The sequence below is a fragment of the Solanum tuberosum genome, unplaced genomic scaffold (genome assembly GCF_000226075.1).
Source record: "Solanum tuberosum cultivar DM 1-3 516 R44 unplaced genomic scaffold, SolTub_3.0 scf00076, whole genome shotgun sequence".
Taxonomy (NCBI): domain Eukaryota; kingdom Viridiplantae; phylum Streptophyta; class Magnoliopsida; order Solanales; family Solanaceae; genus Solanum; species Solanum tuberosum.
In genome coordinates this window covers 732,680-750,049 of record NW_006239000.1, presented here as the reverse complement: position 1 = coordinate 750,049, position 17,370 = coordinate 732,680, and the positions used below count along the sequence as shown (strand labels likewise).

The following is a 17,370-nucleotide window of genomic DNA, read 5'->3' as shown; positions in this document are numbered from 1 at the left end:
AAATATAAATAACTATTTATTTTTTCACAAGTGTAAGTCAAGTGTTCTTCAAAATAATATATTTTATATTATTATTTATCTGATCTATCGATTGAAAAATACATATGACAAATATCAGTACCTTTCAAATAATTGTCAAAACTGTACAATTATGACTTTTGAGCAAGACAACATTTTCAATAATTTTAAATTTGATTCAAAAGTTTGAACAAATAATACTTCTTATTTCCCAATTTTTCTGGAGATTAATTGATGTGATTGGGGATTAGATCTAAAATTAAAAAATAGCTTGCCCATCTATTCAAAAAAGTAATTTAAAGAATATAAGAAATATTAAAATAAAAAGGTTCAATCAACGTCCTAAATACGTGGAGAAAGTCCAATCTCATCCATTTAAGAGTACTATTAGAGATAATCCTACTTTTATTCCCTCAATTATTGATAATTTTAATCATTACGATATTTGATTAAGTATATATAATTTGTAATGAATTAAAAGTGAGTTCTTTTAGATTATATGTGAGTAATAATGTAAAATTAATATGATACTTTGACAGTGAATGGTTTAACACTCAATCATTCGTGATACATTTCAAAAGACTAACAATTAAAGAAAAAAATGGCAAGTACTTCAAGAAATTAATCAAAACATGCATCAATTTACTTGAATACTTAAAGTTTTAGCTAAGCTATAGACTCTTTTGACAAAATTCAAAGGATTGAAGTTAATAAAAACTTTAAACTATATAATAAATATATAAGTGTTAGTATAAAAATAGACAATTCACTAATAAAAATTATAGTGGAATGATAAGTATTTTTTCATTTCTAATCAAAAGTCACATATTTAAGTTTTGAATATAAAGTCATTTTAATTAGAGATTACTTCATTTTTAATGTGTGAATTTTCAATAAGAACTCAAACTTATTAAATACCAAATAAAAATAAATTAAAAAAGTAGATGTTAGGTCAAAAGTAAAAATTCCCAAAGGTCCATAAATGGTTGAAAATTGAGGAACAAAAGTAATGGAGAGAAAGGAGCATTAGAGAGCTAGGACCAACAGTCGACCAATAAAAATTCTGACAGATAGATAGAATTTCTTCGCTCTTAATTAAATATTTTAAAAAATATTTTTTTTTAAAATTAATTTTATATAATATAAATTTAAATCAATTGAGACTAAATAAGAATATCAGATATAAAAAAAATTAAAAAATTATTAGCCACCTACCACTAAATCCACTAATTTAAGGTGTGAAGCACAAGGATGGTCTTTGGTGATACAGTAAAAGGTTGTAAACTTTTTTCATTTAGCACTATGTTTACTTTTTATTTTATTTTGAACAATGATTGAGGAAAATATCATAAAATAAAGAACTATTTACATGGTAATTCATAAACAATATTATTTATTTTCATTTTTTACTTATCATAATTTTTATAATATAAATTTGTATGATTAAATTGCAAATCATCAATTTCTTAGAGATCCTTTTGATTAATTTTCAAAAATAATATACCCAGTTGATGAATATAATTATAACATGACAAATAATATGGATTTGACGTGTCACAATATATTCAATTGATGAATATAATTATAACATGACAAGTGAAGTGATATAGATTTGATGTCTCGTTTATGTGAAGATTATTGAATATTAAGTAGGTATAAATCAATAATGAAAATTTTAATATATTTTTTAAAAAAATTGAAACCTTATCGTTTATCTACTAAAGAGATGAAGTATTTTGTGCTTATATATAGAAACACATTTTTTAGATCGTAAAATATTGAGAAGAAAACAAGATTAGTGTAGTCATTATACTCGATTTTGGTCAAATAATTTGATTAATCGATAATCTTTTCAGATTAGTGAAATCTTTTTAATGTTAATTATGCGGATTGTAGATTTTATGTTTTCTTTTCAAAACACACATAATATCCCTACTTCAATCACATATATATGTGTTCTATTACGAGAGAAAGTAAATGAAACCTCATAATCTCAAATATAATAAGAGAATTTAATTCCTTAAGAACGCCCGTTGAATTTTATGGCTTAGATAATTAGTTGACATTTCTAGATTATTTTACATATAATGATTTACAAACGGTGAGACTTTATTTTTAATGTTAAACGTTTTTTTATGTAAATTTAAATTAATCGAATTTCAAAACGGATATCGAAATATCAAAAATTTCACTCTCCCCTGGGCCCTGTCCACCGACGATTATATTAAATCTACTAATACCAGGTCATTGCCAGTCCAAAAGAAGGAAACAGAGGGACTCCTTTTTGGAAAGTGAAAAGTAGGTGAATCTGGCCGTCATCGGATTCTATCGCCGCCGGTGAAGATGTCGTCCGGAAGGTACATGGCCTACTCACCATCTCCATCTGCTCCTCAGTCTCCTCATATCGCCGGACTACGCTCTGCTTCCTCTGCCATCGCCGAGCAAGAGAAGTGCGTTTTTCCTTTTTCTCTAACAACTTTGTTTTTATGTTTGCAGTCTTCGTCTTTGTTGAGTCAGTGGATCGTGCTGAAATTGGCTAAGCCTATATCCGATCTTCAGTTTTTGTGTTTCTCAATCTGTTGCTTTAATTTTACTCTGTGGTTATGATTTGTGACTTTATTTTCATTTTTTGGTTTGACGATTTGTAAGTTGATTTCTCTAAAATGAAAGATCTGGTTTAGCTGTTTTCTTACTTAGTGAAAAGCGTCAGTTTAAGGTTCTATATACCTTACCGCAATTTCAAACGGTCTGGATTGGTTCTATGATTCCTTGTATCAATTTGGATACTTTGATCAGGTTTGTTCCTCCAAAAAGTTGATTTCTTGATCTTATCAGAAGTTGATTGTTACTGTTTCTTCTTCTTCGGATCATTTTGTCAATTCAAATACTTTTTTGGGTTGGTTGCGTTGAAAAGTTCGTTTCTTTGCTTCTATCAGATGTTGATTGTTGCTGTTTCTTCTTCCTTTGGATCATTTTTCAATTCAAATACTTTTGTTCGGTCTGTTGCTTCAAAAAAGTTGTTTTCTTTGCTTCTATGGGATGTTGATTGTTATTATTATTTCCCCTTCATTCAGAGCATTTGGTCCAATCTTCTTCTGAGAAACTAAGAGAGTAGCAATTGTAAAGAAAAGATTCACTTCCTTGCTTGAACTACTCTGGAATTGATAACCGAAGAAGACTATAAAACTTCGGTCTTGCAATAGCATTTTTTCTATGATCCTTTTTCCCCTACTTTACTGATCGATAGAGTGGATCCGGGATTTTGAGTTGGCGGGCGTGGAGTAACACTTCACCCACTACTACTTTGTGGTGGTCGATGCAATTTTTGGTAAATGATTCAATTTGCTGCAGCCACTGACCAAATACTGCAACTCTGTCCTTTCGATTTACATTTTGGTTCTATCTAAGTGAACTTATCTGCTTATTTTTGCTTATTCTAGTGCATCTTATGTGATTGACCAAAATAGGAGATCTCGTTGCGCTATGCAACATAGTTTTTTTTTTAATTTCAAAATACTTAAAATAGCACAAACCAAATACATTGGACCATCAAACTTGGAACAACTGTTTTTTTGATAGAGATACTGATGGTTTTCTTCTTGTGTGTACCTATACCATAAATTACTGTGAGTATTTAATTTGTCAATGTGTGTTAACAGGTATCTCTCAGAGTTACTTGCAGAACGCCACAAACTCGGCCCATTTGTGCCTGTCCTTCCTCACTGCTACCGATTGCTGAATCAGGGTGAGTAGGAAGTTGAATTTTGATTAGTTCAGCCACTTGTGCTTCTGATATCAAAAAATATTTTTTATTGCTCAACACGAGAGAAGTCAAAGATTAGAGAATGAGGTTGAAAAATATTTTACGTTGATGGGTACATCCTTTTCATCTGAATAAAGATGATAAATCCATTGTATACTTCTGTTTTTGCTAATTGGGTGGAAGTTTAGGTCAAGTTTGGGTCTTCTATGTTAAGTTGGTCAGCACTTTTTCTGGAGGACTCCCAACACTATTTGTATATTCCATGATTGTCTTTTTGTTATTCATGTTTAACTAGATATTTGGCCCATAAAACAGGTATTAGTGTCTCTAATTTTCCTCCTTCTATGCAGTTTCTAAATAAAAATAAAATATTCCTTCTTCTATGGTCAGCTGTGGTCCGCTTACCGAGAGTGTATTAAAGACTTACATGTCGTAATAGGTGTGAGATCAAGGAATTACATTTGACTTAATTTGGAGGTTGTCACAAATTTGTTTATAAATAATGTTGTAACCCCACCCCCTAGCAAGAATGAGATGAGGTTGAGAGAGTCCTGGTACTGAATCCATGTTTATTTCCTATATGTTGGAAATAAACACTTCATTGTCCCATTCCAGTTCAATAATAAAAAAGAACTTCATTATCCATTTTTTTATCCCCCAGTATCCTATAGGTTTGTTTCTTCACATTTATGATATGCTTCATTGACAATTTTAACTGTGCTACCACACATATATCATTGTGAGCCTCTAAGTTTTAGATGGAAAGTGTTATTGAAATCATCTTTTGGCCAGATTGTGGGAAGTTTGCCAATAGTCTTCAATGCAAAAATCCCAGTGTATTTCACCAGCAGCCTGTCATATATGCTTAGCTGTACCGGGAAGTTTTCAAGTACTATTTAGCGGTGTAGCCTGTAACGGATCTGGAATAGAAGGAAACACGTGCTTCTGCATTCCCCGACTGTCTAGAGGTGTTGATGAAAAGGAAAATGGATACTTTAATATGACTGACTGCCCAACACTAGTAGTATACAATATTAAGATGAGGACTATGAAATTGATCCTTGAAGTATAAGAAGCATGATGTGCATTGTGAGAAGCTTGTTTAATATTAGGGGGAGGGTTGAATCGTTGTGTGACTAGCAATAACGTTCAAGTTTGAGTTGTGGACCTGCATTTTGGGAATATCTATATCATAGTAAGAGGTCATAATGGGCATGTTATTCCTCTTGTAAATGTGTTTGGAAATGGTGGATTGCATGGCCAAGGACATGTTAGACCTATAAGGAAATTCTTTTCTTTTCATACTTCTTCTAAATATATCTTGGAAATGACGGAGGATATGTTCAAAGACAAGTTGAACCTATAAGGAGTAACTTTCTTTTTTAATTACGACCAACAAACTAGGACTGTCCTAACATATATGTGATTTTTTTTACTGTTGTCTTCCTAAATTCTCTCCTTAAATTAGGTTAGAACTCCACCTCCTTCCTCCTTCTGGTTGTCATTTTGGGGACTTCTTTTCATAAAAACAATATTGCTCCTAGTTTCTGTCTGCTATCACACCAAATCACTTAAATGGCAGGGTTTTTTATTTGTTATAGAGAAGATTGTATATACCTTGCTATCAAAGTTTGGCATCATCACCTGAAAAAAAGGTGCCTTAAAGTGCCAGTATTAATACCCCTCTAATTGTACCTTTGCGTCGTATATTTTCTGCTCCATGCTTCCCATCTCTACTGTTCCCCGTGTTTTAACCATTCATCCGCAAATTAGGTATCTTAGGAGTCTCTTCTGTCCATAACATTTAACTGATTGCTTTAACAAATCATTTTTTTCTATAAAATCCGTGAGATAACTAACCAATGAAGGATCCGTCTTGTTGTCCATATTGTGGTGGCTGCTAACTGATTTATTAACCACTGCTAACTGGTACGTCTTATTCTTGGAAATTGACCTTTTTGAAGCAGAACTTTTGCGTGTAACTACACTGTTGGGGAATGCATCAGTTTTAGATCAGAATGGGCTTGAACATGCTAGCCCCCTGGCTTCAGGAGGAATGTTTTCAAATGGAGGAGCTAATGTGGACAGATGGGCATCACCATTTCATTCAGAAGTATGGATACTAACTATTAACATAACCTCTTTTAGATCTAATTTTTTATGTTTGAAAAGCTTTTCTGACAAAAGTTTCTAATTTCCATGCTAACTTGATTTCTTTTTAACTGTTTTAACTTCAATCTCCACTTGTCTCGTGACAGGTAGGTGAAGCTAACAACAACAAGGTTGATAAATAGTTTAAGCTGAGCATCTGATTTAGAATTTTGCTTTTAGTTACTAGGAGTACTGACAGCCAGCTAAGTTTTCCGATGAGATCTAAATGTCTATGTTGATTTAAATAATTATCTCAGTAGAATGTGAGGGGCTTGTTCCACAGAATTCTGCTAACACATATGGGATGCGATCTAGATGTCCATGAGACTATTTTACGATGAGATCTAGATGTCTATCACTCCACAGGAGCATATCCTTACTTTCAATTCTGCTAACACTTATGGGATGCTTTGATCCATTCTGAAACACTGGAAATTGAAAATCATAAGCTCGTTGTTTCCAAATTTATTAGAGTCATCAAGATCTGTTATGTTTTTAAGGGTGTGCTTTCTTATTCCTCTTGTAGTATATGTCTATCTTGTCTCTGTTAATGTTGCATTCGTGATTAGTAGATTATTGTCTTTATTTTGTTTTAACTTGTGTAGATCTATGTGTGTCTTCTTATTCCTCTTGTAGTCTTGGATTTGGAATGTCTTAAATGTTCTGAATCATAAGGAGGTTCAGTGTTAGTTATCTCACAAAAAGGAGGCTTCCGGGTTTATCTTTAGTGTAGTACAAAAGAGAGGGCACATGGTGTGGATTTCCCTGTTTAACCGATTTTGTGGTTATCATATCCAGATATCAGGTTTAATGCACTCCCCGTCGACTCAAAACTGGCTTAATACTCAAAGTAACTCATCAGGCCTCATAGTGAAGCGAACACTCAGAATTGATATACCAGTGGATCAATATCCTAGTGTATGTACTATTATCTATTTTCTCATTCTGTTTATCATGATTTGGCTACATCATGTTGAATGTGTGTTTTAGTTACCTTTGCAGTACAATTTCGTGGGCCGACTCCTGGGCCCTAGAGGGAACTCTCTAAAGCGAGTGGAAGCTACTACTGAATGCCGGGTTCTGATAAGAGGACGCGGAAGCATCAAAGATCCAGTAAAGGTAATATTATGAACTGATGTAATGTTTGAGAGGCCATGAAATAATCACGAGAGACAACTTCTCCCTACTTCTATAAACACCCCCCACCCCAAAGATCCATTCCCAGTTGATTTTATGTGCCAGCGGTAGCTGTGGTGATAAATGAAGCCACCTGTTCATTTTTTTGGCCATTAATTAATAGCTTGAACCTCCTTCTAGTATGTTCTTATTTCTTATATAGGTTTCTATTCCACTCTGTTCCTATTGGTTGATGATGTTTTTGAAGTTCTTATTAAATTTAGATAAGTTTCCCTTTTTCTGGCTTGCTTAGTTGATTCATCTGTGATACTAAGGTTGCCCCTTACCTCCATAGGTTGGTACGAAGTTGATGTATCAAAAGTTTTTTTGGTGGAGGTCAATTTTTCATTCCATTCATTAGAATTTTCAGTAACTCTTGTTAGTGGCATTGGATAGTCTGAGGTGGTAATTTGTACAATTTTTCCATCTGGAATCATCTTTCTCAACATTCAACATAAGAATTTACTTTGTTATTTTGAAGGAAGAAATGATGAGAGGCAAACCGGGGTATGAGCACCTGAATGAGCCTCTACATGTTATTGTGGAAGCTGAACTGCCAGTGGAGATCATTGATGCCCGGCTATTGCAAGCACGTGAGATATTGGAAGATCTGCTCAGGCCTATGGTAAATTCAACATATAGATTGCAAGTTGTCATTTTTTGTCTAGTATCACACATTTTCAAAGCTGAGAGTTGTTCATTAATATTTCTCCATCTTCTTCCTCCAAATGCAGGATGAGTCACAGGATTTCTACAAAAAACAGCAGTTGCGTGAACTTGCAATGCTCAATGGTACTCTTCGTGAAGAAGGTTCTCAAATGTCTGGTTCTGTTTCCCCCTTCCACAACAGTCTTGGGATGAAGAGGGCTAAAACCAGAGTGTGATCTTTGTCTAGTGGGATTTGGAGCTTGTGCATTGATACACACCACTAACCAACCAGCAGGTCCTATATGCAACAGATGTTGCTATAACGTCAGATGCCTCGCACTGCCATCGGGGCACTGGTGCTGTTCTGTGCCAGTTCTAACTTGTCTCTATAATGATATGAAGTGTGTTTATGTTCCGGTCAGGGAAGATTTAGTAAACAGTAAGCCATAGTTGTGGACCGCTTAGAGGTTTGCTTGATGTCGCCAGAGCGCTGTCTTACCAATCATTGTATTATTCCATTATTTTCTAGTTTGTGATTTGAAGGTGTGGGAATGCCTGTAATGCTAGCGAGGCGTGTCTGTACTGATAAAAAAGAAGAAAAAAGAAAAAGAGAAGGTGAGGTGAAGATCTATGTTTACAGTTTTTCTGCAGTTGGTGCCTTTTCTGCTCTCCTTTGGAACATTATGTAATATTTTAGGAGAGCATTTTTATTAATGTTGTGAACATCAAAGCACTTGACACCATTTATTTATGGTTTAAGCTCAGTTTCTGTTTGTATACCTTTTTGGTTGTATTTGGAGTAAGCTTCGTTTAGCTCAAGTTATTTTATTCCTCCAAATTTACCAAAACATGTCAAAGCTCCCTAAAGTTCCTTTCTTTTCTCTTTTCCATCAGTAATGGAAGGGTAAAAGATGAAGATAGACAGATTGTATATGGAACTGTCAGTCACAGAAAGTTAAAAGAGTGGGAAAAGGAATAAGTTCTTTAGTTTTTTATTTTGATTGTTTTTGTTCTTTAAAGGGTGTCTAATTTCCCACTAAGGAGTAAAATGTAATTTTGGTTCTCTTATTTACACTATATTGCATTTAAATTATGTTCACAACATATAGTGGGGGTGTTAAAAGGATAGACCTACACAAATTTTACCTTTATCTCGTGAGCGTAGAAAGATTTTTTCAAAAGAATCACATGAACCACATCAATTAATAAAAAAAAACAATAGACAACAAATGCTAACATACATTAAAAAAAACAAACAACACGCTTAAGATTACCTTTTTGATCAACGGATTACTAACAATATACTCAAGATAATTTCTCAAGTAGAGTATGAAGAGATGAAATTTTACACAAATTTTTGATAGACCTCCTAACTTAAATAAAGCATGCCAAATAGTTTGAAAAAAGATATACATACTAACGCAAATAAAACACAAAAAGTGCAATGTAGAAAACATTACACAACAAATATGAGAAAAAACAATAATAATAATAATGAAATAATACAATAATCGAAACAATTAAATAAATGAAAAACTACAAAAATAATGCCAATATTACAATTTACAAAGGACCAAAGTCATAATTTTAATCCAATATGGAAAATTAGAAAAAACAAATAAATAAAGAGGCAAAAAAGCATGGTATTAACACGTGCATGGCATGAGGTGTCCACCGCCTAAAGGAGACCCTTCCTTTTCCAAATATAATTATAATTATTTTTTCTACCTTAATTAATAATAATATTTGTGAGTCAAAACTCCCTATATATATTCATTCAGTCGTAAAATTCATATTTTGCAGCCTCCAACCAAAACTCTTTTCTCTCAAAAAAAGGTTCGTAACCCTTAAGGATTTTTTAACCCTACCGATTTCTCTGTTGTTTTTTTTTTGCAAATCGATCATTAGTTATATGATGTTGTTATAAATTGATGTTTGTTTGTTTGTATGTTCTGTTTATGCTTTTGCTGTAATTTTTCTGGATTTATATGGTGGTTTGCCGATTATTTTTATAAAAAAATTCATGTGAAAAACGTAGTTGACGTTCTCTGTTTCTGTTTTAATGTCGGCTTGATGAGAAGAGAATTTATAAAGCTGATTCTGTTTAGTTTTGTATAGATATGTAGTAGCACTAGTAAGTTGATTGTTAATTTTGAGGAATTGATGTGCTGAATCATTTTTTAATTCAAAAAAGGTTGATTTTTTAAGGTTTCACTTTCTTCAACACAAAAACAGGAAAAAGGGACTATTTTTTTTGTTTATTTTTTGTTTGTTTGTGGAGTCCTGCAAAAAAATTGGATTCTTGTTTTGGGTTGGTATGCGTTACTGCAGGGGTGGAGTTAGGCAGGGTTAAGGGGTTCATCCGAACCCCTTTTCGTTTATGTGGGAGGTTAAAATTATTTTTTATGTATATATAGTAAATGTTGAATTCCTTTGGCTTCTTTGTGTGTTTACTTTTTCGTATTTTTGAACTCTCTGTCTAGAAATTTTGGGAGGAAGAGGTTGTGGGGAAGTCCTAGGCGAACGTCTCTGATCATTATCTGTGTGATAAAAACTGGGATGTAATGGTTGTCCTTGTTGTTGGTATTAATGGTTATAGTAATTTATTTGATTTCTTGTTCCAAGTCAAAATTCTGATCATTATCTCTTAGATAGAGACTAGGATGTGATGGTTTCCGTTGTTATTAATGTTTTGTATATTTTGAGGCCATTGATTATGGTAAAAATCCCAAAACATTGTTATTAATGTTTTGTATATTTTGAGACTAGTTTGGAACTTCATTGTCTGTTCTCTTGCCTGAGTTTAACCAATATAATGTAATAGTTCTTGCCTGCTCCTCTGCACTTACAGGAGCAGCACCGGGGAGGAAAGCAGTTTGCTTCTCCTTAATACAACACTTTTACCTAAAAAAAGTGCATACCATTACAACTTCTATTAAATTATTTTTGAAGTGTCATCATAATTTACTAAAAAAAAATCTAATTCTTGATTATTTGGCCTTCCTTTGGCATTATTGATTTGGATTTCTTTTTGTAGTGATAAGTCTCTCAAATTCGTTATGGCTTCAAAGAGGATTCAGAAGGAATTGAAGGACTTGCAGAAAGACCCCCCTGCTTCTTGCAGTGCAGGTATATATGAGTGTGACTTGTGCTGCTTAATGTCTCTTTATTACCATGTTATAGATATCCCCTCTAGGCTTGCTGTTCCTTGAGAACTTGTCTTTTCTCCCATGTCTGCAACTTGAATTTGTGTTGGAATATATTTTAGACACATCAGATATGTGCTGGGAATAATCTGATGATTTCTTTCCCCTTACCATCCGATCGGTAGTCATTACTTACTGTTCATTTGGTCCTCTTCTTTGTTTCCCTTTTCCCCCTAATGTTGGCTGCGGGTTGGGGTAGGATTGACAGAGTAACAGGTGACAATTCTTTTGGTTCTGTTAATATTTTGTTAGACATGTCTGCACTTGTGCTGGAATTTGTGAAAATTGTGTACTTTTAATTTGGATGTTGTTTTGGACTGAAAAAGTGTTTTGCTTCTTGCAGGTCCTGTTGGTGAGGATATGTTCCATTGGCAAGCTACCATAATGGGTCCATCTGACAGTCCGTTTTCTGGGGGTGTTTTCCTTGTGTCTATCCATTTCCCCCCAGATTATCCATTCAAGCCCCCAAAGGTAGTTTTGAAGTCTTGCCAAGTATTTTGTAAAATTTCTCTTGCTCCTATTTCCAACATTCCTTACCTTTAGCAATTCTGTCTCGCCATGGATTAGAACTATTTACTGCAAGAGTTCCCAGTAGATTAAACCTGAACTCGAATGTATTTGTTTTACATATTTGTTATTTGATATGTTTTACCTGAGCCGACGTCTTATCTGAGATAATCTATCTACCTCCACAAGGTAGGGGTAAGGCTGCGTGCACATCACCCTCCCAAACTCCACAAGTTGGATTACACTTGATTTTTTGTTGGTGTTGTTAGTGTTGTATATTAGGTCTGATAAAACTTAATGTTCCAATATTTGGTGTGATGGTAAAAAATATTAAACCGAGTAACACAGAAATGGAGTTCTTCAAGCAACCTAGGGTTTTCAGAAGACGCAAAATCCTGCATCTACCAGGATGGATGTTGGCTCTAGATATCATTGGCGTTCAATTTTTTGTCTGTTGGACCTAAGTATGGACGTTGGCCATTCTTTTATTTGCCCTTGATGTGTTTTCTGTAGTCCTTGCTTAAATGATTTATACTCCGAGTTTCACTATATAAGAGAACCCGTTCTGTCAACTTCCTTGTGTATCATTGGAATAACAAGGACAAATATGTGAAGTGCTATTGTTTTTGCTTGTTACATGTAAATACCAGCAAAAGCTAGCTCCATTGTATTTCTCAATTCTTAATTTGTTGCAAAACCCTGTTTTCAGTGATTGGATTTTCAATGTTACTTTGTTTTGACTCTGAATTCTGTAGGTCTCTTTCAAAACCAAGGTTTTCCACCCAAACATCAACAGTAATGGTAGTATTTGTCTTGATATCCTAAAGGAACAATGGAGCCCTGCTCTTACTGTATCCAAGGTAAAGTATCTCATACTTCTTAGCTCATCTCTAAAGCATCTGCTTTATGTATACTTTTTGGTGACAATTATGCTGGGAAATTGCAGGTGCTGCTTTCCATTTGCTCTTTGCTTACTGATCCCAATCCAGATGATCCTTTAGTGCCAGAGATTGCTCACATGTACAAGACGGATAGAGCGAAGTATGAGAGTACTGCCAGATCATGGACCCAGAAATACGCAATGGGTTGAACACATTTAGTTCTACTCTAATGAATATCATCGGACCTTTATGCTATAGTAGTAAATAAACATAGGCATGGTGCACAATTTAAAGATATTGGTGTTTCTTGTTTTCTGGTATTTTGCCCTTTAGTTTTTTGACTCGTTAACGATTTATCATTTGGTGAAATTCAGATATGTTTTTGTTGACATATGAAAAACCGTCTCTTTTTTCGCTCGTTGCTATTTTTTTTTAATAACTTGTCACAGGATTTTATGGATATGTACCAGTCCAAAAACTTTCCTTGGGCCATTTTTTCAGGCCTTGTTTTGGGCCTGGTCTGCTTCTCAACTAATTAGTTGAAAGCCTTAACTATGGCTTGTTAACCATTCGCGGACATCGTCGTTTAATGTCTTAAAGAGTTACTTTGTGGAACTTGAGACTTGATGATAGTGGTTAATTTCCAACTATAAAGATTGAACAGATGACTATTTGTTCAGAGTTGGTTAACCTTCACCTAAGAATAAGGTAAAATTGTTGGCTGTTTGGCTAATGGACCAAATTTGGTCAATATAGTTTGTTAGTTTTTGCTTTCTAGGCAGAAAAAAAGAGGGGAAACTTTATCCAGCTAGCTACACATGGTAAGGTGGATGTAAAACAAGACTAAGAACAAACTTGGTTAACATTATATTATTACAGAAGAAGAAAGGGATTTTACAAGATCCTATGAATTGGACCACAAAATGAAATGTCACCTTCATCTTTCAAATTTCTTATTCTTATATACTAAGTATGGAGAAAGAATTCAAAAATCTTTTAACTTGTTTCTCTGGTTAACACAAAGCAAAAGGAATATGTACATATTGTAGTTAGATGTATACAAAAATGTGAAGTGGTCCTCTCCATCTACTACTCTACTGTATCAGAGTGTTGTCACATTTTTAAGTTTAGCCAGCTATATATGAGTAACAAACTAACAACATTACAAAGATGTAGGCACAAAATTGGTATATAGGAGTGCATGAGGCAAAAAGTAGTCTCAATTGGAGTAAAATCATTTTATTTATTTATTTCAAGTTTACCTCATACATTTGGTTGGGGGATATTAGTAGTTCAATTGGTTAGTTACTTGAAGTCACCTCGTTGGTAGGGTACGATTCCTCACCTTGTTATCCCCTCCCCATTTCTCCTTTTTCTACAAAAAGAAAACTTATACATTTGATTTTTTCAAAGATGTCTTTTCATGTTTGTCCATCTTTCTAAAACTTTTCTTGAAATCTTACTTCAAAGACACTTCTTTTGTATTGAGTCGAGGTTTTAGTCATTCTAGCACATAAAGATAAATGTAAGATATGCTTACATTATACCTTGAAAATGCAAATTTAAGTTCCAAACAATGTAAGGTTTGAGTTCAAATCTTAGATATGAAAGTAGTACTAAAGACGCTCATAGTGAACATTTTACCATTTGAATTTAAATTAGTTAGATCAGTGAATTTTGCGCACCCAAAAAAAATCAACATAAAAACGAAAGAACGAAAGGAGTTAATAATTTATGATTTGTCATCTACTTTAAGAAAAAGATATGAAAGACACGTGTCCCTACCTTGTCGGTTGTGATATATATTGGAGAAAATGATCAAAATGGTCCTTAATGTATGGTTTTGATTCCATTTGGTCCTTAATGTATGGACTTGATGGAAATGGTCCTTTATGTATCATAAGTTGTGATCAATTTGGTCCTTAACCCTAAAATTAATATTTATTTATTTTTGTCCGTCAAAATACACTGAATATGTAAAAAGATGCGCTCGTTCAAGACTTTGTTTCCCCTGTTTCCAAAAATTCCAAAAGGGCACATCAATTTTTTTTAACCAAAAGGGCAAAAATCGCTCCTGACGGAGCGATTTTCTTCTGACAAATTGACGTTGTTACTCCTTTAAAAAACATAAAAATCGCTGTTGGTCCAAAAAAAAAATCTTTTTTCTTTAAAATCGTTGTTGTGATTTTTTTTTTTTAACAACGCTGCCCCAACAACGTTTAAAAAATAGAAATAGCTGTTATAGCAGCCATTTTCTTAAAAAAGTTTTAATTTTTTTTTATTAAAAATTCCCGAGGTGAGGACTGCTTAAAAAATAATGGGAAATCGCTCCACGTGTAGCTATTTTAGTTTTTTTTTTTAAATAATCGCTGCCATTAAGTTTTTTTTAACTAAAATCGCTACACGTGGAGCAATTTCCCATTATTTTTTTAAGCAGTCCTCACCTCGGGAATTTTTAATAAAAAAAAATTAAAACTTTTTTAAGAAAATGGCTGCTATAACAGCTATTTATATTTTTTAAACGTTGTTGGGGCAGCGTTGTTAAAAAAAAAAATCACAATAGTGATTTTAAAGAAAAAAGAATTTTTTTTTTGCACCGGCAGCGATTTTTACGTTTTTGAAAAGAGTAACGGCGTCAATTTTGTCAGAAGAAAATCGCTCCGTCAGGAGCGATTTTGCCCTTTTGGTTAAAAAAAAATTGATGTGCCCTTTTGGAATTTTTGGAAACAGGGGAAGGAAAGTTTTGAACGACCGCATCTTTTACATATTCCGTGTATTTTGACGGCAAAAATAATAATATTAATTTTAGGGTTAAGGACCAAATTGATCACAACTTATGATACATAAAGGACTATTTCCATCAAGTCCATACATTAAGGACCAAATGGAATCAAAGCCCATACATTAAGGACCATTTTGATCATTTTCTCTATATATTGTACTTACATTTGAATTCTAATATTACACGAAACCAAAGTTAAATGACAATATATTGGTGAAAGGTCAAATTACTTAGTAGAAAAATCTCCTACTATTTAACTTGCTGTAAACCTTGTATAAAATCAGTATATTTTGGTGATAAAAATATTTAGAAAGTGACTTTGGGAGTAAAAGTAAGAAGAATATTATCAAAAATAGTCACAAAGAAACAAGACATGTGATGGGTGGTCAGATATAGGAAGGAGCGGCATGTTGGCTGCCCCATTTGAAAAGGTACATCAAATATAGACTACACAAATTACCCTTTTTAAAAATAAAATAAAATATATAGTAATAATTTTATTTGTGTCGGCTTACGTGAATCTCAATTATTTTATCAGATATTTAATACTCTTTCCTGACATTAAAATAATACTGAAATGGATAGAATTTCTTCAAACTTAATTATGTATTTCATATTTGAGTTCTGAAAATGAAAAAAAAAACTTGATTGGAAATAGCGTGTTCCTTCGTCTTACATAGCGTACACAAACCTCACATATACTTGTTACTTTTCGCCAACAAAAAATTATAATTAAACGGCTAAGATTTCTTCAAACTTAACTAGATATCTTGTCACCAATCTGCTAACCAACCCCCCACGCCCCAAAACCCAAAAAAAATAAAATGATAAAGATATGATCAAAACAAAGTCAATGAATATAGATTTTTTTTCGAAAAAAGTTTACCAAGGTACCTTTTAATTAATATTGTGTCAGAAGAGAAACTATATGTTAAAAGAATTGCAAATATTATAATAGTGACACTACATTAATTACATTATTATAAGCTGTAAAAAACCCGTACCGTACCCCTTGTGAAAAAGATAGCTCAAAAGATCTGTATTTTTGTCCTCTTATTTTATTTAATGCTAACATGTGAAGGTGTCCATCTAAATTCTCATCTAGCTTGTCCTATTATATTTGGTATTTTACTATAATAATAATAATAATATATTTAATATACGTAAATTTTATTTTTATTTCAAAAGATAAAAAATCTATTTTGATATATTCTTTATTCAAGAAGTAAAGAAAATCAAGACAAAACATTAAATAAAGACATGACAAAATATTTTGAAACACAATAATCTAGCAAAAATCAAAGAAGCAAGAAAATATAAGAGTAATACTACGACTATAAATAAGAAAGGATTAGCAAAACAACACTCAAGACTCGATTATCTAATGGAGTGACTTTTTTACGTTAATATATAGTTTCTCCATATAATTTTTTATCTAAGGGTTATATTCTCGATAAGCTGGAGATGTGTCTACGTCTCTAATTCATGTGCTAAAGTAATCTTTATGGTAAGTGTAAAAAGTATAGTAATTTATGTTTGACATAAAATTAAAAAGAATGTATAGGAGTAAAAAAAGGAGGAATTGTGCAGAAATTTTGATAGAGACTAGATGAAACTGTAAAAGCAGACAGATAGGGTTGTTCTTTTACAGTAATTCTGTCTTTTTCTGTAATGTTTTGATTGTGACTTGTCTATCTCTTTCCATTTTCTCTCAATTCTCTGACTTTCTTTCCCTTTTTTAACCTCTTTGTCTTGGTTCTTGAACCTCATACTAATTAGATACCGTGATAACGTATTTAGTGTAATTTCATAATTGAGATTTAAAAAGATTAGACGTACACATATCAATGTATGGTTGAAAGACTATTTTCAATAAACATTCTAAAAGAGAAATTTTCTAAAGAAGGTTACAAGAAAAGTGTGACTAGCAAGATACAAAGCGGAAAAGAAATAAAATTTTGAGTTTGAATCTTGCTCATTAAAAAGAAAACCTTGTAAAGAGTATTTTCATTTTAATGAACGTGAATAAATAAATATGAGACATTGAATGAAAAAACTATAAAGAATTTTTTTTGACAACATGTTACAAGCTTTTACTTTCTTGTGAATTTAATTTATATACTAAACAACTCATTGAATTTCATCAGAATTTCAAAGTTAAATATGTTTGGACAAAAGTATTACCAGGATGGATAACCTCTTAAAAAATCCAGCGCATTCTTTCTAATACTATCAAAT

The 17,370-nt window shown here is 32.8% G+C and overlaps 2 protein-coding genes across 3 annotated transcripts; both read left to right on the top strand.

Annotated features, from left to right (window-relative positions):
* Window positions 1-2,247: 2,247 nt before the first annotated feature.
* LOC102596196 (KH domain-containing protein At5g56140) lies at window positions 2,248-8,535 on the top strand. 2 transcript variants are annotated; one of them, XM_006346025.2, is made up of 7 exons: window positions 2,248-2,468; window positions 3,678-3,763; window positions 5,749-5,894; window positions 6,731-6,850; window positions 6,935-7,051; window positions 7,590-7,733; window positions 7,843-8,535. In XM_006346025.2, exons 1-7 carry the CDS (start codon window positions 2,362-2,364, stop codon window positions 7,990-7,992), a joined length of 870 nt encoding a protein of 289 aa, XP_006346087.1. In that variant the 5' UTR covers window positions 2,248-2,361; the 3' UTR covers window positions 7,993-8,535. The 2 variants fall into 2 exon arrangements, with proteins under 2 accessions (XP_006346087.1, XP_006346086.1); XM_006346024.2 differs by having other exon boundaries at window positions 6,923-7,051.
* A 997-nt stretch (window positions 8,536-9,532) lies between these two features.
* Window positions 9,533-12,768, top strand: LOC102595854 (ubiquitin-conjugating enzyme E2 28). The gene is made up of 5 exons (XM_006346023.2): window positions 9,533-9,592; window positions 10,794-10,885; window positions 11,306-11,433; window positions 12,225-12,329; window positions 12,416-12,768. Exons 2-5 carry the CDS (start codon window positions 10,816-10,818, stop codon window positions 12,557-12,559), a joined length of 447 nt encoding a protein of 148 aa, XP_006346085.1. The 5' UTR covers window positions 9,533-9,592; window positions 10,794-10,815; the 3' UTR covers window positions 12,560-12,768.
* Window positions 12,769-17,370: the final 4,602 nt, after the last annotated feature.

Excerpts from the sequence above, each read along its gene's own strand:
- LOC102595854 (XM_006346023.2), top strand. The coding sequence starts at position 10,816 with ATGGCTTCAAAGAGGATTCAGAAGGAATTGAAGGACTTGCAGAAAGAC. Across the intron at positions 10,886-11,305 it reads CCCTGCTTCTTGCAGTGCAG|GTCCTGTTGGTGAGGATATG; the intron begins GTATATATGAGT and ends TGCTTCTTGCAG. Across the intron at positions 12,330-12,415 it reads CTGCTCTTACTGTATCCAAG|GTGCTGCTTTCCATTTGCTC; the intron begins GTAAAGTATCTC and ends GGGAAATTGCAG.
- LOC102596196 (XM_006346024.2), top strand. The coding sequence starts at position 2,362 with ATGTCGTCCGGAAGGTACATGGCCTACTCACCATCTCCATCTGCTCCT. Across the intron at positions 5,895-6,730 it reads CATCACCATTTCATTCAGAA|ATATCAGGTTTAATGCACTC; the intron begins GTATGGATACTA and ends TATCATATCCAG. Across the intron at positions 7,734-7,842 it reads AAGATCTGCTCAGGCCTATG|GATGAGTCACAGGATTTCTA; the intron begins GTAAATTCAACA and ends CTCCAAATGCAG.